Source organism: Mobula birostris, chromosome 10 (genome assembly GCF_030028105.1).
Source record: "Mobula birostris isolate sMobBir1 chromosome 10, sMobBir1.hap1, whole genome shotgun sequence".
NCBI classification, from domain to species: Eukaryota; Metazoa; Chordata; class Chondrichthyes; order Myliobatiformes; family Myliobatidae; genus Mobula; species Mobula birostris.
Window position 1 is genome coordinate 102,197,034 of NC_092379.1, and position 22,586 is coordinate 102,219,619.

At 38.8% G+C, this 22,586-nt stretch overlaps 1 protein-coding gene across 1 annotated transcript in view; it reads left to right on the plus strand.

The window, feature by feature from the left end:
• frmpd3 (FERM and PDZ domain containing 3) overlaps positions 1 to 22,586 on the plus strand; it is a 133,513-nt gene that overhangs the window by 81,878 nt on the left and 29,049 nt on the right. The window contains exons 9-12 of the mRNA XM_072269759.1: positions 5,776 to 5,902; positions 8,297 to 8,386; positions 14,273 to 14,452; positions 21,004 to 21,139. Of these exons, the coding sequence (XP_072125860.1) occupies positions 5,776 to 5,902; positions 8,297 to 8,386; positions 14,273 to 14,452; positions 21,004 to 21,139 (533 nt within the window). The remainder of the gene's footprint in view (positions 1 to 5,775; positions 5,903 to 8,296; positions 8,387 to 14,272; positions 14,453 to 21,003; positions 21,140 to 22,586) is intronic.

Below are 22,586 nucleotides of genomic sequence, written 5' to 3' on the forward strand. Positions count from 1 at the left end.
TAATTTAAAATCCCTGATCTTTCTAAGGCGTAGAAGTGTATCGACCTAATGCACATAAATGTAATTACTATTGATGGCTACAATGGTCAGCATTGCTGTGGTGAGTCAGAGGGCCTCTTACTGTCTTATATGCGATTCAATTTTCAGCTTAGTGGCCATTTCTGCTTGGAATGCACTGACATTAATATGGTTGCTCCTCCTAGAAAACTAAGAATTCTGATTAAAGTCATTTTCAATGTAATGAATATTCAACTAAACAAATAAGTAAATTATATAATCAATAGAGAATCATAAGGAAACACCCTGTCAGACCAACCTTCTCATTGACTTTTAAGTGAAAGTCCAAGTGGACAATGCTTAGTCCAATTACAACATGTACCTCAGATTCTGAGAACTTGGTAAGTGAGAACAAAGAGTGAGTATTGTTTAGCAGATCATCTATTTAGGAACTGTCACATGACCTGCTAAACATTTTCAAAACCTTCTGTTTTTAATTTGGGTTTCCAGCATGGGCAATTAGATTTTTTTTTTACTTTGGCATCTTTATGTCTTAGTGCTAAGACCACTCCTGTTTCCAATGTTAGGTTTCATTCGTTCTCAGGCAATAAGAACTACAGGTGATTCCAAACCAGTTAGTGTTGTCAATCAAAAGTTTTCAAAAGTTACAGAATAGTTTGAACAAAATATGTAAAAAGTAGAATTCTCAACTATAGCACTATAGTGGACAATGAACAAAGTTGTCTAGGTAACAACGAAACATCGATTAACTGAGAAAGTGGACAAAGGAATGGCAGATGGAGTTTATTCCGAGAGGGCATAGTATTGCATTAAGGGCATACTTTGTAAATGGCAGGACCCATAGGTGTGTTGTAGGCCAGAGAGATCTGGGGTACAAGTATGTAGTTCCCAGAAAGTTGCAACACGGACAAGGTGGTGAAGAAGGCACAAATACAAAAATGCTGGAGGAACTCAGCAGGCCAGGCAGCATCTGTGAAGGGAAATGGATATCTGGGCATATGATATGAACATCATGTTGCAGCTGTACAAGATATCGATGAGACCGCAGATGGAATATTTTGTGCAGTTCCCGTTGCAATGTTATAGGAAAGACCTAACTGAGCAGGAGAAGGTGCAAAAAAAGATTCACAAGGGTACTTCTGGGACTGGAGGACTGGAGTTATAAGGAGAGACTGGATAGAGTGATTCTGTTTCCCCCTGACCACAGGAAGGTTAGGAATGACCTTATAGAATTTATAAAATCATGAGGGGCATAGATAAGGTGGTTGGTAATAGTCTTTTACCTAGGGTAGGGAAGTATAACACTAGACAGCAGAGGTTTAAGGTGAGAGTGAAAGGATAAAGAGAGGCAGGTTTTCATTCAGAGGGTGGTGGGTATATGGAATGAGCTGCTAGAGAGAGTGGTTGACCAAGGTAAAATTGCAACATTTAAAAGACATTTGGGCCTAGACATGGATAGCAAAGTGTTGATGGATATAAGCCAAATGCAGGGAAATGGAACTATTTCAGGCAGGCACCTTGGTCAGCATGGATAAGTTCTACTGAAGGTCATGTTTCCCTGCTGTGCAACTCTTAATAGCGGATGAAATTTAATGCCTGCAAGATTAAAACACACCATGTTAGAAGAAAAAGCACTATAGTGGACAATGAACAAAATTGTCCAAGGTAACAAAACATTGATTAACTGAGGAAGTGGGCAAAAGAATGCTGATGGGATTTATTAAGACAGGGCATAGCGATGCATTATGGAAAGTTACACCAGGGCATTCTTCCTGATTATGATTCTTCATTCAAGCAAAATACTTAGTAAGTATTTTGCATCAGTGATCACTGTGGAAGACAATAGCAGTATGCCAGAAATTCAAGTGTCAGGCGGTTGAAATGAGTGTTGTTGCTATTGCAAAAGAGAAGATGCCTGGGAAGCTGAAAAATCTGAAGGTAGATAAATCACTTGGAGCAGATGGACTATACTCCAGGGTTCTAAAAGGGGTAGCTGAAGAGATTGTGGAGGCATTAGTAATGATCTTTCAAGAATCACTAGATTCTGGAATGGTTCCGAAGGAATGTAAAATTGCAAGTGTCATAAGAAGGGAGGGAGGCAGAAGGAAGAAAATTATAGTGGAGTTAGCCTGACTTCAGTCATTGTGTAGATGTTGGAGTCCATTATTAAGAATGAGGTTCTGGGGAATTTGGGGGTACCTGATAAAGTAGACAAAAGACAGCAACACACATCAAAGTTGCTGGTGAACGCAGCAGGCCAGGCAGCATCTCTAGGAAGAGGTACAGTCGACGTTTCAGGCCGAGACCCTTCATCAGGACTGTACCTCTTCCTAGGGATGCTGCCTGGCCTGCTGCATTCACCAGCAACTTTGATGTGTGTTGCTTGAATTTCCAGCATCTGCAGAATTCCTGTTGTTTGTAGACAAAAGACAGCATAGTTTTCTTAAGGGGAAATCTCGTCTGACAAATCTGTTGGAATTCTTTGAGGAAATAGCAGGCAGGATGGATAAAGGAGAGTCAGTGGGCATTGATTACTTGAATTTTCATAATGCTTTTGACGAGGTGCCACACATGAGCCTGCTTAACAAGATAAGTGGCCATGGTATTACAGGAAAGATACTAGCAATGATAGAAGGTTCAATGATCTACAGGAGGGAAAGATTGGAAATAAAGGAGGCCTATTCTGCTTGGATGCCAATGACTAGTGGTGTTTCGTATTGGTCGGTACTGCGACCACTTCTTTTCACATTTATGTCAATGATTTGGATGATGGAATCAATGGCTTGTGGCCAAGTTTTTAGACAATCCATAGATAGGTGGAGGGGCAGGTAGTATTAAGGAAGCAGGGAATCTGCAGAAGGACTTGACAGATTTGGAGAATGGGCAAAGAAGAGGCAAATGGAATATAGTGTAGGAAACTGTGGTAGAAGGAATAAAGGCATAGACTATTTTCTAAATGGGAAGAAAATTCAAAGATCAGAGGTGCAAAAGGACTTTGGAGTCCTCGTGCAGAATACCTTAAAGTTTAACTTGCTGGTTGAGCTGGTGATAAGGGAGGTAAATGCAACGTTAGCATTTATTTCGGCAAGACTAGAATATAAAAGCAAGGATGTGAGGCTGAGGTTAACGTTGCATTTGCCTTCCTTATCACCAGCTCAACCTGCAAGTTAAACTTTAAAGCATTGGTCAGACTGCACTTGAAGTACTGCGAGCAGCTTTGGACCCCTTATCTAAGGAAAAATGTGCTGGCATTGGAGAAGGTTCAGAGGAGGTTCACAAGAATGATTCCAGGAATGAAAGAATTAATGTATGAAGTGTGTTTGATGGTTCCTGGTCTGTAGTCACCGGAATTTAGAAATGGGATGGAGGGGAGATTTCATTGAAACCTATCAAATATTGAAAGGCCTAGACAGAGAGGATGTGAAGAGAATGCTTCCTCTAGTGGGTGAGTCTTGGACCAGAGGGCACAGCCTCAGAGTAGAGGACGTCCATTTATAACAGAGATGAGGAGGGATTTCTTTAGCCAGAGGATGGTGAATCTCCGGAATTCATTGCCATGGATGGCTGTGGATGCCAAGTATTGAGTATATTTATAGCAGAGATTGATAGATTCTTGATTAGTCAGATAATCAAAGGTTATGAGAGAAGGCAGAACAATGGAGTTGAGAAGTATAATAAATCAGCCATGAATGAATCGCTGAGCAGGCTTGATGGGCTGAATGGCCTAATTCTGCTGCTATATCTTGTGATCTTTTGGTCTTATAGACTTTAAATCTAAAGAGTTCAGAGTAGCGAATGAAGCCAATGGAATAAAAAAAAGAATACTGGAAGAATTTAGCAGGTCAAGCAGAACCTGAAGACAACATGTATAAATCAACCTTTTGAGCTGAGGACTGGGTTCAATTGACGTACAACTTTTGGCTCCGCAGATCATTCTTGAGCATCACTGACTTTTTCCAGACTTTTGCACTTTGCTTCATGTTCCAATTTCTGCAATCGTTTTTATCTTCAAAATGAATGAGATACTGAATTACTGAAGAATTTGTGTCAGGAGCAAAAATTAGCAAATCATATGGTTGGATCACATCTCAAATATCCCACCAGTTCTTGTTGATAAAAAGTAGGAGAAACATTCTAATGCAGGAGGCAGAGAGGAAAGGCCCTAATCACTTGTGTTAGATTTCTGAGTTTTGAAGGAGAAACAGAACATTTAATCTGCAGCCTGGGGTGTTGGTATCTATTGGTATTATCCCTTAAAGAAAATATTCATGTTTTGAGAAGTGTGCATCACTGGCAAGGCCAATAATTATTATCATCCCCAATTGTTCTTAAGAAGGTGGTGATATATTACTTGCTAATGATCATTAACCTACAATTGCAAAGGAAATATTAGAACAAATTATTAAAGTTTTAAGATGTACTCTATACAAGGAAAGAGAGGCAGAGGGTTTTAGGAAATTCCAGAGCCTCAGGTCTTGAAGTCATGGCTGACAAAGGTAAATGTGCAGAGATGTTAAAAAATTTCCAGTGGCAAAAGTGTAAAAGATTGCAGAGAAACATAGAACTGGAAGTTATTACAAAATCAAAGAGGTTTTGGACCATAGGTAGATATGAAACAAGTCTGGGATTCTAAAATTGGATTTTCAATGAACTATCAATCATTGTAGATCAAGAAGCAGAGCAAATACAATTTGGTGTGAGTTAGTATGCAGTAGCAAAGTTGCAGGATCCTACAAATTTTCAAGAGTTAGAATGAGAGAGACCAGCCAAGAATGAGTTAATACCATCAAGCCTTGATATAATAAAGGAAAAAGATTAAAATATGTTGGATTTTGCAACTTTCAGCTGTAGGAAATAATCCTATAGCACTCCTGACAACGGATATTCTAATTGCTCAAAAATAATTCTAAAACTTCTCTCACGTGATCAATTGCATTGATAGAATTGAATCTTCTTGTTTTTAAATATCCCCGGTGCCCTAAGCAGCACTAACCAATTGGGAGCTGGGACAGCACCGTAGCGCCGGTGACCCAGATTCAATCCCTGGAACTGTCTGTAAGGAGTTTGTACATTCTTCCCATGACCACATGGCTTTCCTCCAGGTGCTCCAGTTTCCTCCACGTTCCAAAGACGTACGGATTAGTATGTTGATTGGTCACATGGGTATAATTGGGCAGCGTGGACTCATGGGGCCGGCTGGGCCTGTTACCATGCTATACCTATAAATAAAAAAATAATACCTCCCACCCTCTGTTCACAGAGCTAGTAGAGCCAGGAATATAATTACATGATATAACATTATACACACTGTCCTCCAAAAGACCAGGAATTCTGCTGTACAGCAAGAAAGTGGGCAATATTGAAGCTATATAAAATCCACCCACTTCTACTTCAGTAGCATTTCACATCTATTGAAAGTCTAAGTGATGTCTGGACCCCACCTAACCATCTCTCCACAGTGCGTTACTGAACTGAGGATTTATGAGCAAAATAGTTATCAATTGTTTCTAAGTATATGAGACCTCTCTAGTGTCGACATACCTGAGATTAGCCACAGTACTTCAGTCAAATTTTTCTCAGATGCTGACAGACACAATATTCAAATCTAGGAACAGTACATGCATTGATGGACTAAAGCTTGCATTTATGTTTTGTACATTCCTCTCATGCTCCCGTCAGAATATAATTATTTGCCAGATTCTCAGGCCCCAACTCTGCTGCAATGAATGCAATTTGTTTCTCTGTTAAATCCTCCAGGAAGGAATGGGGCCTTGAGCTGTTCCTGCCACCATCTCTTCTGATGTACGTGAAGGAAAAGCATGCACGGAAAATCCTCTCACATCACCTCAAAGCAACACAAGCTCCAGGTCCTTTAGGCAAAAAGGTAAAACAAAGGAGAGTGGAGAGAGGAGTGCAGATGTATTATAACATAGCAGAAATGCTGAAGTGGTAAAACAGACTGTGTAGCAATCCTTCTGCAGGTCATAATTCAACGCTATGTATTCAGAAAGCTAAAATACTGATCCATTAAGACCCTTACATAAAATAAAGTGCCAGGGCAATCCAGATGAACCACTGCCAGGTTTGTTCTTTTTTCCTTGCATTCATTATGAATATAGCAAGATGTGTTTCATCAGCAAAAGAGCTTTTGCAGGACACACTTTTTAAATTTCTGTATAGGTTTGTTTATAAAGTGTCTCTATAAACATGTAGGACATTTTTAACTGTGTTGTGGCAAGACATAGCTATGAAGTTAAAAACTATTATTAAAGCTAACCAAATTGACACACGTGAGTGCATTCATATTTATCAAATTTGTTCAGTTGTATCTTTATTCAGATTTCCAGGAGGAGAAGGAATAATATTAATCTTTGACCTAACACTCAGGCAGCAAACAGGTCAGAGATGTTTTAAGGCCCATTGCCCATTGCCAAAACCAGCAAGCGGTAAATTGCTTCCGTATTGGGCAACTCAAAAGCAGTCTTAATTCTGACTAGCTCAGTCCTTGAAAGAGGGATTGAAATTGGAGAACAAGGCACCACTGACCAGATTCGTTTTGTGAAGGTGTAGCAGCATTCCAGGATGTTTTCAGCATGATTGCATGGATTTCCACTGCCACCAGGGACAGGTAGGGAGGGCTTCTTCCTTTGCAGAGGGGTTGAAGTGCGATCAACCTTCCAAGATCAACATTCCTCCCTGCAACTTTCCAATGAGCAATGAGTCCAGACGCTAAGATTAACAAAACCAATTGTGGTAGAGATACATCTGATTTTTTTTTGCAGGCAGAATGCCAACTAAACACTGATGAGGATGAAGATCATTGTATTCCTGAATTTATCAGCTTCTGAGTCATTTCACATATTGTCAGGGTGACACAGGGGCATCACTAGTAGAGCTGCTCTCTCACAGCTTGAGTGACCCAGGTTTACTCCTGCCCTCCAGGGCTGCATGTTCCTCCTATAGTTACTGCCTAATACGCTGCTGGCATTTAGGGCAGCAAATGTTCCCCCTGTAACCACACAAATTTCCTCAGGGTGTTCCAATTCACTCCTACCTTCTAATGACAGATACTATGGCATGTAGTGAGTGGTGGAATACGAGGGAAGTGAAGATGGGGAGATTAAAAATGGAATTGGTGTAGGATAGTTTAATTGAGTATTTAATGGATAGCATGGATTCAGCAGGCTGAATTATCTGATTATCACATTATCTGATCCATTTGCAATGTCCAATTCCATCCATATGATCACAGAGGCTTATTAGAAGAAACAAATTCACCTATTTTTCCTTATATTCTGACAGAATAAGCATGCGTATTTCTGTAGACTAAGGGTATAAATCAATATAACCTGATTGTCAATCCTGTACACCCAGAAGTGAAAGCACATTCAGATGGAGATGTAACATAAAGATTTTTACTCCTCTTGTACGACGGGTGATTGATAAGTTCGTGGCCTATGGTAGAGGGAGTCAATTTTCGAAAACCTAGCACATTTATTTTTCAATATAGTCCACTCCTACATTTACACACTTAGTCCAGCGGTCATGAAGCATACAGATCTTGGACCTCCAGAAACTGTCCGCAGCAAGGGTGATTGACAAGTTCGTGGCCTAAGGTAGAAGGGGATGAGTCATACAGATCTCTTTACATGTGCATGCAGTTCAACTCTTTGAGTGATTATGCAGAAAGTTTGTTAATAACTCATCAGGGGTAATTGATAAGTTTGTGGCTTAAGGTAGAAGGAGATGAGTATAAATTAGTGTTCTGGAATCTTTAACGTTACACTGAGGCTCCCTGTCATCATTGGTGGAAGCTTCTTGCCTACTTTTTGTCACCTGGAAATTGACATGCAGTACAAAGTGAGTAGAAATTCTTTGCAAAAGACCTTCATATAGGGCACATCCAATAAGAAGAACCATCTTAGAACTCAAGCCATGATTTATGCACCTAACCACCTTTCTCACACCAAGTTTACCTTTGCATATGTCAATCAAATAAAGCTATTCAAACCCTGCTTCTAATTCTATTACAAATTAATCCAAAAAAAATTCTTCATTTTCCAAAAAATATCCCTTATGAAGTATTTTTGAATATTTTGTGTTTAATTAATATTAATTTGCAAAATAACTGTATTTAAATATTGCTATGTGTTTTTAATCTATAAAAGTACTTGTTTAATCACAATTCGGTGTCTGATTAGTATGGATTCTGTTAAGCAACTATTTTTGCTGAATAATTTTGCTGATAATTTGCTGAAAGCCTGTTTGTTTTATACAGATTTCTATAATACAAGCCAAACTGCAGTACCTGCGAATCCTGAATGAGCTCCCTTTGTATCCAGGAGGACTTTTTAACTCTGTTGTGCTGGTAATGTTACTAATAAACTATCTACTGAAATGTTAAATACAAACAGTAAGTAACATGAAATTTGCAACCTGATAACACTTTTCCGGTAACAGATATCACTGATGTTTTGGATTTCTGGATATTCATAAGTTATTTGATACCAGGCTTGCTTGCAAAATTTAGCTCTTGCTCTTAAACAGGCATTGGCTGCAGTGAAGCAATATTGGCTAAGAGGTAAACAAACACTGGTGGTGAACGGTTTAATAATGTAGTACTAGCACTTAGGTTTGCTATAAGGACCACGTCTCCATTTGCCATAATGAGTTTGGTGCAGGGGGTGAAATTTCAAAATTTAATGTTGCAGTATTTTACAGAAGATCCAAAATTGCAGAACTCAAAAAACTTGAAATAGCAAATAAACAGAGGGGACAACAGCAACACCTATCAGGACTTGGTGAAATGGATTGTGACATGGCAACGAAATCTAACACGGAAAACAAGTGAAGTGACGTATTTGGTAGTTGAATTATGAAAACAATATAAACAGAATGGTACACATTCAGGCAGTTGCAGAAGCAGAGTCTGAGATTTCACATAGAAAAGTCTTCATTAAGATTGTTAAAAAGTATACAGAGATTTTGGTTTTACTATTACGAACATGTATCATAACCTTTCATGATGCAATACAATTTCAATAAAGAAATATATTGTTAAGGAAAATTGTGGACCTATCACCCTGAGAATTAGAACACAGAATGCTATATTTTCATGCGAATCAGGAGCTGGTGCAGGAGTAGACTACTCAGAACCTCCAACAGGCTTTGTCATTAAAAAAAGATCATAAATGCTAAATTACAGACATAAATTTAGGCTATTAGAGAAGAGAGAGTCCTTTTTGGAGGGACATCTTTCAGCTGAGATGTTTAATGCAGGGTCTTATCTACTTTAGTAGGTGAATATAAAAGATCGCACAGATTGAGACTGGATTGAAGAACACAGAAATTATAAGTGGTATTCTGGCCAATGTTTTTCCTTCATTAAACATTATTAGGATAGATTATCTGGTAATTTATTGCTGAGGGAGTTGAAAATATTGCCATATTTCTTACAATGACATTTAAAAAATTATTCGTGGAAGGCAGGTATAGCTGGCAAGGTCAGAATTTAATACTCAGACCTTAACTGCTCTTTTGAGCTAAAGTTATGTTGGCTTCATGAAATATTATATTCCATATGGTGAAGGTCAAAGTAGTTTCTAAAAGGGTATTTCATAGAACAGATGAGAGTCAACTGCACTGTTGACTGCATTTCAAAAGTACTTTATTGGTTGTTAAGCTCTTTGGGAAAACTTGAGATCGTAAACAGCATCATGAAAATCAAATCCTTTTTGCTCTGCAAAGATATTCCTTACGAATCTTACATTCATCTGTTGACATAACTGACAGAAGCTGCAAAGCCCGTGGCTTCGTCTAATAGAAACAGCAATGCCTATAAGTATCTATCGAGTAAATAGCTCTAATGCAGCATACAGCAGTGAAAGTGCACTGAGCTGTCATCTCCAAATTCATTCTATTTACCAGGACGAATTTCTGAGCCTGGGAACAAAATGCTGATATGACATTTTAGCGAGTCAGATTAAATCAATTCAGAGTAAATTTATAGCCACAGTTTTTGAACGAGGAAAATACTTTTCACTAAATGGAAAGAACTAATTAGATTGCTATGAATGAATGAAAAAAATAAGGTGATGACTAAGTATAAGGAAAGATGAGTCCATTTCAAGAAAGAAAATTAAGGGATTAGATGAGAAGTCAGAAAACACAAAAACAAGAAGACTAAAAGGAACTATGAAATTAAATCATAGAATAACATGAAACAAAATAGTAAAATATTTTAGACCATAAGACCATACATATAGGAGCAGAATCTTGCCATTTGGCCCATCGAATCTGCTCTGCCATTTCATCACAGCTGATCCAATTTTCCTTGCAGCCTCAATCTCCTGCCTCTCCTCGAATCCCCTCATGTCCTGACCAATCAAGAATCTATCAACCTCTGCCTTAATTATACATACAGACTTGGCCTCCACAGCTGCCTGTGGCAAAGAGTTCCACAGATTCACCACCCTCTGGCTACAGAAATTCCTCCTCATCTCCATTCTAAAAGGACACCCCTCCATTCTGAAGTTGTGTCCTCTGGTCTTTGGCTCTTCCACCATAGAAAACATCCTCTCCACATCCACTCTATCAAGGCCTTTCACCATTCGATAGGTTTCAATTAGGTCACCCCTCAATCTTCTCAATATAAACCCAGAGCCATCAAAAGCTCTACATATGACAAGTAATTCAATCTTGAATCATTTCATGAACCTCCTTTGAACCCTCTTCAGTTTCCGCACATCCTTTCTAAAATAAGTGGACCAAACTTGCATACAATACTCCATGAGGCCTCACCAATGCTTTATAAAGTCTCAACATTACATACTTGCTTTTATATTCCAGTCTTCTTGAAATGAATGCTAAAATCACATTTGCCTTCCTCAGCATAGACTCAACCTGCAAAGTAACCTTTAGGAAATCCTGCACAAGGACTCCCAAGTCCCTTTGTACTTCAGTTTTCTGTATTTTCTCTCCATTTAGAAAATAGTCAACCCTTTCTTTTCTTCTACCGAAGTGCATGACCATACACTTCCTGACATTGTATTCCATCTGCTACTTCTTTGTCCAGTCTCCTAATAATGTAGCCTCTCTACATCCTCAAAACTACCTGCCCCTCTACCTATCTTCATATCATCTGCAAACTTTGCAACAAAGGGAGCCATCAATTCTGTTATCTAAATCATTGACATATAATGTAAAAAGAATTATTCCCAACACAAACCTGTGAAACACACGAGTTACTGGCAGCAACCAGCAAAGGCTCCCTTTATTCCTACTCTTTGCCTCCTGCCAATCAGCCACTGTTTTATCCATACTAGAATCTTTCCTATAATCTATGGGCTTGTAGCTTATTAAGCAGCCTCATGTGTGGCACTTTGTCCAAGGGCTTATGAAAATCCAAGTACACAACATTAACCAAATCTCCTTTGTCTATCCTGCTTGTTATTTCTTCAAAGAATTCCAACAGATTTGTCAAGCAAGATTTTCCCTTGGGGAAACCTTGCTGACTGTGGCCTATTTTATCATGTGCTTCAAGTACCATGAGACTTCATCCTTAACAATGAATTCCATCCTCTTCCCAACCACTGAAGTCAGACTAACTGGCCTATAGTTTCCTTTCTTCTGCCTCTCTCCCTTCTTGAAGAGTGGAGTGACATTTGCAATTGTCCAATCTTCGGGAACCATTCCAGAATCTAGTGATTCTTGAAAGATCATTACTAATGCCTTCATGATCTCGTCAGCCACCTCTTTCAGAACCTTGGGATGTACACTTCAAGACATGTCAATGAAAAAGTAAGTTTAGGACAATGATAGATGTCAGCAATATTAAATTAGTATTTCACTTAGGTATATTATAAGGAAGTTAAACATGTGGACCTGATATCGGATGATGTAATGAGGAATGAAATGTGCCTTTAAAATTGTAAAAAGGGATATATAAATTTAAAAAAATAAACTCAATGATGATAAAATCCCAGGCCTGGAATGATTGTATCCACACATTTTAAAAGGATTGAGGGAAAAAAGGTGCAGAAGCATTCCCATGCATATTTAATGATCAATTCGAAGTTTTGCAAGAGGACTGGTAGAAAGTGTGTTCTGGTTAATTGGGCCAACAATTAATGGGGGTAGCCACAAATTTGGGACCATTTCTTAAAGAACAAACACAAATCAAGAAAATAGCCTGGATTCCCATCATTTGTTTGGGACACTGTCACTTAATTAAGACAGAAGACTGTTGTCAAAGTTTCTATCTACCGTCAGTCACTTGCACTTGTGTGACCATTAAACATTGTGCTTAGAGCAAAGTTTTTAAGTAGCAGCAGTTGTGTGCATTTGTGTTCAAAAAGGAATGATTTTTGCCACTGATAGCAGTAAGACAATTCAAAACTGTTTTTTACTCACTGCGGATTCAAGCATTCAGGCTTGGAGATGCCAGAAATGGCCAAGAGTGAAAATGAAATGATTTCACTGTTTCAACAAGTTAGAAACTACAAAAAATTCGAAGGTATGGACAATCATCTTGAATGTTAAAATGAAAATGAAGATTTGAAGAATGCAATCATTGAAAACATTTTATGAAGGCAATCCATTATATGCACTGATTTTGTTAATTTACAGTCAATCAAAAGAACACGGCTGCATACACTGGATGAATTCCAACACCGATAACTATTAGGGACCACAATTTTATTTTTACTTAGCAAAACAGTGCAGAGTAGGCCTTTCCAGCCCTTCAAGCCACGCTGCCCCAGCAACCCCCAACAAACCTGATTAATCGTAACCTAATCACAGGACAAAATGTACTGGTCCCAAAGTGCCCCAATTAACCAGAATCCACTGAATTAAGAAGACAGATAATACATGTTCTGAAAATTAGAGAGAAACTAAATTAGCTATGCTAATTAGGAAAAAATGGAATCTCTTGCAAAGAAACATATAAAATCAAGAAGTACAATAATGACAATGCTGCATGCATACCAAAAGGATATATCATATAGCACCAACTTTGCTGAATTATTTTAAAAAGATACAAAACAAAGCAAAATAAGTAAGGCGGTAACTGTAATCTACCTAATTTTCAAAAGGCTTTGGATACTGTACCCCACCATAACATAAAAATAATATTATGGGATACCGTTTCAGAGAACAAGTAGCAAAATCAATTGTGAGTTAACTTGCTTCAGGACAGAAAGCAGAGAGTGGGAGCAAAGTGGTAGCTATATATTGTTGAACAAGATGGGCGGTGGTGTTCCATAAAAATCAGCTTAACAATTACTTATGATCACAGTGGTCACCGTACACATCTAAATTTGCAGGTACAACTACATGGTGGGGGGAAGGAACAGGCAATACTGAGGAAGAATGCAATGAGTAATAAGAGGACATTAAGAGACATGTAGAATGGGCAAATAATTAGCAGGTGAAATTCAGCAAGATAATTCTAAGGCACGTTTTAGCCAGAAGCACAGGGAAGTCATCTATTATTTGGAAATGGGGCTGGAGTGGGTAGAGGAACAAAGGAACCTCAAAGTACAAAGTAAAAGCTGTGTCACAGGTTAACAACATCATAAGCTGTTAAAGTTTATTTCTTGAGGGTTCAAATAGAAAAGTAGGTAAATATTCTGAACCAGTTTTGAATCTTGGTTAGAGCAAGAGTACTATATACAATTTGGTCACCTTATTATAATAAGAATACATTTCCTTTGTTACTGGAGAGGGTGTCAAGGAGCCTTACAAAGGTGATACCAGAAATGCAAGAGATTTCAAGAAAGGTTGAACGGCATCTCTTTTCTCATGAGGATCGGCTAGGAATGACCTAATGGACATCTTTAAAAAGAAGAAAACTTTCGACCAGGTGAACACAGAAGAAATGTTTCCACTTATGGGGAAGAGCAGAAGTGGAAGCTATCAATATAAGACAGTCACCAGAAATCCAAAAGGGAATTAAATGGCAAGAATGTAGCCATTAACCTAGCGAGTCTGTTGAAACAAGGAGTGTAGACACAATTAAGAGAAGAAAGGACAAATAGACAATAGAGGAACACATTGGCAGGTTTGTTTGAGCAAAGGCAGCAGGAGGTTTGAGTGGAGCATAAATGCCAACAAGGACTGGTTAGATTGAATAATTTGTTTTGGCACAGCCTTTGTATTCCTAGGTACTCCTATGAGATTGGTTTACTGGAAGCTATTTGCATTAAGCAGTTGAAATGTATAATTTTTCATCTTCACATTTTTCTAAAAACAGGATGCAAAGCAATCAGAAATGACTTTGCTAGTTGGGCCACAGCACGGCATCAGCCATGTTATAGACCTGAAAACAAATCTCACCACTATCTTAGCAGAGTTTGGCCGAGTGAACCGAATTCAGTTGTTCAAAGAGAAGGAGAACGTGGCTCAGGTTGAGCTAACCATCTCAGAAACTAAGGTATGAGAATACATATAACATTCTTACCATTAACATCACTGGCAGGATGTAGAACTCATGAATGATGAGACCATTACCACAGAGCAGTCATTGTGTGCACTTGTGGAGTTATGACTTGTTATCACTTTGAAATATGATTAGCTTTTGGTATAACACCATTGCTGAAAGCATTATGCAATTTATAAAGGTGTATTCCTCATCATGAAGGCATATTGTAACTGAAGGGCAAAAGTAAAAGCAGTGTGACAAATAGCAACTTTCCAAGAGGATACTTTGGATTTCCAAAACAGAAGGTAAAAGCAGGGAGTATTTTTTGAGCACAAGGTGCTCATTTTAAAAAACAACTCCAGTGCAGCCTTGAAAGGAACAGTGAGTGTTGCTACATTCTGGGAAGGGAGGAAAAGAATTATCTTGGACAAGTACAGATACCAAATAAGTACTGCTTACTGCTGCTCCCTCTCAGCTGAACAGTTGCACAGAAATTGAAATGCTCCCGCACACATAGACTTTGTTGCCATGCAGTTTTCAGGCCATGTAAAAATTTCCTGTTCAGATCAATGATTGGTCCACACAGCTGTAAAAAAAATTAGAAGGAACATTGCTTATACTGTTAGTATAAGCACATAATTTTACAATATTGTCTTACAATGTAAGCTTGGTGGAGCAAGTGTGGCAGAATGCCCCAATATCTGCCATATGTTTATGCTCTTTCCAGACATCAAGCATCCCTTGTCTTGCACCATGCAGCAAGAAAACAGCAATCCTGCAGACAGTACCTAATGCCTGGATGACAGAAACGTGGTTGCTGCTGTATGAGGGCCATCTGATTCATCCATCCTGATAGCCCTTTGAAGAATGTGACTGGCAACCATGCTTACCAGCTCTGTCTGGTTGTATGCCTCTTTTGCACCTGCTACTGATCTTCCAAAGCCAGCAGATGGAAAGTATTAGCTTTCGAATACCTTTATTTAGATAGAGTTTGATTGCAAACATTCATAAATGGTCTTGCAAAACAAACTGTACAGCCATTTCATACACTGTGGAATAACCTCCACAGATCCATTGAAGAAATTACTTCTTTAATTATGCTCTCCTCTGATGAATTAGTCTGAAGAGAAGGCATTTTTTTGCACTTTTTCATGTAATTTTTTTACGGTTGCATAGAATATTTAGTAAGGATTTCAGTTCTGATCATCAGTATAGAAAATTCAGAATTCAGTTGATGGTTTCACCTTTAGCTACTTGTCAGATTTTAGATTTAGAGAAGGTAGCAACTTACTGTGCTTGGCTGATTATTTTTAGAGACATCAATTTATTTATAAATAAAAGCAAACCGCCTTTGTAACAAAGTGCTTATTAAGTCCATGCCATAGAGGCAATACACTTATAGGAGTCTAATGTTCTATCTGTCCTACCACATAAAACTGTTTATAAATTCTATTTATGTAACGCATCAATTTATCATTTCTATTCAATACTATCAACCCTGCTTGTTGCACTCAGCAACATTATCACATTTTTGAGTTATCGCGCTGATAAAGCCCTTCGGGGCATCTTCAGAAAAGGTTAATGTGTACTAGTTGGAGGGAGGTTTTGGGTTGTGGGAACTGGATTGTGCTGAACATTAGCTTTTGACATATTGCAGGGTTGACAGCAAGAGCAGCTTGGAGCAAGGCACACTTCTTCAGAGCCTGCATACAATGCTGGGCCTGTGCAAACCTCACCATACTGAACTAGAAATGGAAATACCTTGATTCACCAGTACTGCTGCCATGTAAAGCTCCTAAAGGAATGATGGTGATGGGAAGGCAATACATAATGATGTAATATCATCTTAACCATATTCCATATCATTTTGGGGGACTAATATTCTTGCAGGCAGGATGACTAGAGCTATTGGGAGTGGTTTAGGCTAATATGGCAGAGGATGGGAACCAGGATTACAGAGCTGAGGATGAGCCAGCAGGTTTACAAGTAGATGATGGGTATAATATGAATGTAAGGAAGGATAACCCAATGATTAGGTACGAATGCAGACAGAGCAAAGAGTTAAATTGTACCCCAGAGGCAAACTTCAAAAAGGCGAAGAATGCAGGACTGAAGGTGTTGTATTTAAATGCATGTAGCTTTCAGAATAAGGTGGACGAACTCATGGCACAATCAGAGAATAATTGGTATGACATTGTGGGCATCACTGACTATAGTTAGCAGCTTGACATCAAAGGATATACATTGTATCAAAAGGACAGGCAGAAAGGCATAGGCTGTGGTGTGGTTCTGTTGGTAAGAGATGGAATTATGTCTTTAGAAAGAGGTGACATAGGGTCAGAGAATGTTGAATCTTTGTGGGTGAAATTAAGAAATTGCAAGGGTGAAAAAAACATCATGGGAATCATATATAGGCCTCCAAATAGTAGCCAAGATGTGGGGTTGAGATTGCAAAGGGAGCAGGAAAAGACATGTATTAAGGGTAATGACACAATTGTAATAGGGACTTCAATAGGCAAGGGGATTGGGAAAATCAGGTTGGTGTTGGATCGTAAAAGAGGGCATGTGTTGAATGCCTACTAGATGGCCTTTTAGAGCAGCTTGTACTTGAGCATAGTCAGGGAAAAGCTATCTTAGACTGGGTGTTGTGTAATAACACAGATCTTATTAGGGAGCTTAACGTAAAGGAACCCTTGGGAGTTAGTGATCATAATATCATTGAATTCATACTGCAATTTGAGAAGGAGAAGCATAACTCACGCATATCAGTATCGCAATGCAATAAAGGGAATTACAGAGGCATGAGAGAGGAGCTTGCCCAGGTGGATTGGAGGAAGATATTGCCAGGGATGATGGCAGAGCAGAGATGGGTAAAGTTTCTGGGAATAGTTCACAAGGCACAGCACAGATATGTCCCACAGAGGGAGAAGTTCTCAAATGGCAGGAGTAGGCAACCGTGGCTGACAAAGGAAGTCAAGGACTGCATAAAGCCAAGGAAAGGGCCTAGAAAGGTAGCAAAAGTGAGTGGAAGGTGGATGACTGGGAAGCTTTTAAAAATCCAACAAAAGGCAACTAAAAAAACAATAAGAAGGCAAAAGATGAAATATGAGGGCAGACTAGCCAATAATATAAAGCTACCAAAAGTTTTTTCAGTTATATAAAAAGCAAAAGGGAGGTGACAGTTGATATTGAACTACTGGAAAATGATGCTGGTGAGGTAGTAATGGAGGACAAAGAAATGTCAGATGAACTTAATGGGTACTTTGCATCTGTCTTCACTGTGGAAGACACTAGCAGTGTGCCAGAGTGTCGTTGCTATTACAAAGGAAAAAGTGCTGGGCTAACTCAAAGGACTTAAAGTGGATAAGTCACTCGGGCCAGATGGACTTCATCCCAGAGTCCTGAGAGAGGTTGCAGAAGAGACAACAGATGATATTTCAAGAATCACTTGATTCTGACATGGTCCTGGAGGACTGGAAGATTACAAATGTCATTCCACTCTTTAAGAAGAGAGAAAGGCAAAAGAAAGGAATTTGTAGACCAGTTAGCCTAACCTCAGTGGTTGGGATAGTGTTGGAGTCTATTACTAAGGATGAAGTTTCTTGGTACTTGGAGACTAATGATAAAATAAATCAAAGTCAGCATGGTTTCTGTAAAGGGAAATGTTGCCTGACAAATCAGTTAGAGCTCTTCGAGGAAGTAACAAGCAGGATGGACAAAAAAGAGGCAATGAATGTCATTTAATTGGATTTTCAGAAAGCATTTGATAAGGTGCCACACATGAGGCTGCTTAACAAGATAAAATCCTATGGCGTTACAGGGAAGATATTGGCATGGATAATGGAATGGCTGACAGGCAGGAGGCAACGGATGGGCTCCGGTGACTAGTGGTGTTCTCAGGGGTCAGTATTGGGACCACTGCTTTTCATTTTGTTTGTCAATGATTTAGATAATGGAATTGATGGCTTTGTGGCAAAGTTTGCGACTGAAGTGAAGATAGGTGGGGGGGGGTAAGTAGCGCTGAGGAAGCAATGCGATTGCAGCAGGACTTAGACAATTTGGAAGTATGGGCAAAAAAGATAGAATACAGTGTTGGGAAATGTATGATAATGCATTTTTGTATAAGGAACAATACAGCGGACTATTATCTAAATAGGGAGAAGGTTCAAACATCGGAGGTGCAGGGGGACTTAGGAGTCCTCGTATAAGACCCCCGGAAGGTTAATTTACAGGTTGAGTCTGTGGTGAAGGAGGCAAATGCAATGTTAGCATTTACTTCAAGAGGAATAGAATATAAAAGCAAGGAGATAATGCTGAATCTTTATGAGACACCAGTCAGGCTGCACTTAGTCCTTTTATTATTTTACTATTTAATAACATTTATAAACCTAATAAATGTCCAATCTTGTCTGACCTGTTAATTTTGCTCTGAAAATAGCAGAGGTTCACTGTTGCATTCCCCTATGAACTACAGCCCTGAATCTCCTCATATTCTCTTCTCTAACTTCCCATTAACACAGTTAGAGCCACAGCAGCATTTTTTTAAGATCCAATAGGATAAAGGAATGAAAGAAAAGGAAATAAAGAAGATGTGACAATGTAGTAAACTGTGGTTAATATGTTTTGCATTCCAGAGAGCTAGTATCAACACAGACTGGTTGGGCTGAATGGCCTGCATCTATGTTGCATGTTTTATATTACTTTCTTTCTGTCAGATTCAAACTTCTTCAGCAAATAGATGGAATTTGTACCAATAGTCATGCCACAGAGCTTAAAGGTACACTGACATTGATATGTATATATCGAACTGCTTTGCCTTCATGAAAAAGAAGCAAACCAATGCAAATCATAAACTACATTTGTTAAACAAAATGCTCCATAACGATTTACATGCAAGCATATATTAGATTATATACTTCCATGGATATACATAAATATCAATTATGAATGTCATCAATCTGTGAAATTTCCTAACTTCCAAGATCCCCTTATCTGCAAGGGAGTCATTGGCATCTGTGAAGTCTCTAACTGATCTCAGTTCTGATGGATTACATCTTCCTGTAGAATGTAGACAATGTGCTATCCATTCACTTTTGGGACTGTGGTGCTTCCTGAATCATGTCCTGCCCCATAAAGGTGAAACATAAAACCAATCCAGCAATTCAATGGTCTGGTTATCATCCAATTAATCCATAAAAGCATTTTGATACCTATCACCTATTTTCATATATAATCCCTCACTCATAATACTCCTACAAACTTTCCATTTCTGTAAATTGACTGAAGTCTGGCATTCAGAGATCATTCACGATTTCTTCCATTTAAAACTGCTTCTCCAGACAGATTACTCACACAGAAAACAGCAGCCAGAACATCAAACACCAAACCCCCACAACCCTCCCACAAAAAAACTAACATCCCCTACACAGAAAACGGCACTGAGAACAAACCCCAAACCAAAACATGCCTGCAAATCACACTCCAGAATCACAACTTGAGTGAAGATATCCCATATTGTTGAACATCTCTTCCATAAAGGAGGCTGTCATACACATCTGCTCAATACTTTCAGAGTTCTATCCAAATGTTCTTAGTTAGCAATCTATTCATCATAGAACTAGGCTAAAGTGTTCCTTCAATGTTTTTATATCTTTGTAAGAGATATCATCGTAGTACCATTGCTTCACCATTGTCTTCAACCCTGCTACCACAAATAACATTATTCTCCCCCTTCTGTAAATGGCTGCATTACTCTGTCTCTGTCCTCTCCTAGGAATTTAAATAATATTACTGGATCCCAGAAACATCTCTCATTGCTCCCAGTATAAGTACCATGGCTGAGTCCTGTCACCCTTTTACAGCTTGTCTGTTTATCCATCAAATCCACTGCTTGCCATCAAGACCACTGTACCTAGAAAGTCCTGTTCTATATTACCTTGGTTACTGCCCTGTACTCCCTCAAGCAACATCATCCCAAACTCATTGCCAATGTAATGTTGCTGTTCCCTATGCAGTATTACCAGTAAGTCAGCCTTTGTTGAAGATGGTCAATGCTCAGCTAACAGAAGTGACTTGTGCAATAATGTCATCTGTTGTGGTACATACAGTTTCTAAACATGCACTCTTAGTCATATTTGATACCATTTTCCTTTAATATTTTGCCTGAGATACTTATGTCATTAATTAACCCAATCAAGCAACAATCTATTAAGATCATTGTTATCCTTCGTCCAAGCAGCCTTTTCCTCATGTGTGAACACATATTCTGTCTGCGGGCAGGATATTTGATGAAAGGATGAAAGACACTTTGCATCATAACCACCTCACACAATGTTGAGACAGAGATCTGTACGTATAGACACACAATCCAGCTCCAGGTATTCCTAGTTTTCCTTAGTCCAGACTTTCCCAATTATTACCACACCAGCCAGCAGAGGTTTCCATGGACCACCATGGGAACTTGAAGCAATTCCTGATACTGATGCTGAAAAGTGGATGCCCTTATGAAATCCACTAGTGAATATCTGACAACATTAACTTTTATACTCTTTTTCTTTTTCCAGCCTATCGTGTTGCTGATGGAGTCAACAGAAGCTGTAAATTTTGCTTGCCTGATAGCAGGTTATTACAGATTATTTATTGACGCAAAGAAGATGATATTTTGTAGCGCCAATATGCAACCTCAAGTGAACAAGGCAGGTATGCTTGGTACGTTAATAGTTTCAATTTTGAAGTTTTTTTTGCGGGTAACAGTCACATTTGCTCATAGGAGTTATAATGGTCACTATTTATGTTAATCATTATGTCACAAAACTGAATGAACTTAATGAATACATGTCTGTCTGTTTACAATGCAAAAATAATCACACTGATTAAGGTGACTCTTTCATCAGGTATTTTAATTCACTGAGCTAGGTCGTAAATATGAATGAAAGTTTTGGATTTGTAATTGGTCTATTATTGTCACTTGTACCGAGATACAGTGAAAAGCTTGATTATATACTCCTACAAAATCCTACAAAAGGTACTGGGTACAGCACACTTCGTCATGGCTAAAGTCCTCCCCATCACTGAGCTCATCTACATGGAGTGTTGTCACAGGAAAGCAGCGTTCACCATCAGAGACACTCACCACCCAGGTCACGCTCTCCTCTCACAGCTGCCATCAGGAAGAAGGCACAGGAGCCTCAGGACTCACCCCACCAGGTTCAGGAGCAGTTATTATCCCTCAGCCATCAGACTTCTGAACCAAAGGGGATAACATAACTTGTCTTCACTTGCCCCATCAATGAAATGTTCCCACAACCTGTGGACTCACTTTCAAGGACTCGTCACCTTATGTTCTCAATACTTATTGCTTATTTACTTATTATTATTATTAATTATTGTTATTATTATTTCTTCTTTCTGTGTTTGCACAGTTTGTTCTCTTTTGCACACTGGTTGTACATTAAGCTTGTGCAGTCTTTCATTGATTCTATTATGGTTATTGGATTTATCGTGTATGCCTGCAAGAAAATGAATCTCACCGTGGAATAAGGTGACATATATGTCATTTGATAATAAAATTATTTTGAACTTTGTTCATACAGTTAAGTTCATTACAAAGTGCACATAGGTTATACAAGCTAAACCAGCAACAGAATGCAGAATAAAATGTAGCATCCATAGAGAAAGTGCAGTGCAGGCAGCCAATAAAGTGCAAGATAATAATGAGGCAGATTGTGAAGTCGAGCCACACAAAACGCTGGAGGAACTCAGTAAGTCAGGATGTAGTTATGGTGGGGAATAAACTGTGGATGTTTCAGGCTGAGACCCTTCATCAGGACTGGAAAGGAAGGGGGCAAAAGCCTGGATTAGAAGGTGGGGAGAGGGGAGAGAACACAAGTGAAGGAGGTTAAGAATCCATCTTATTGTATTAAGAAATGATTTATTATAGCTGAGTACAAGCTGCATTTGCTTGGTGGTCCTTGCTTTCAGGATTTTTATATTCTGCCTGATTGCAGAGGGGAGAAGAGAGAATATTCAGGATAAAGTGTAGTCTTTTATGCTGCTTTACTAAGGCAGTGAGAAGTATGGGCAGTGTGTATAGATAGAGTTTATGTGTTTAAGAGTATGACAACGTATTGCTGTGTTGTGTGATGGA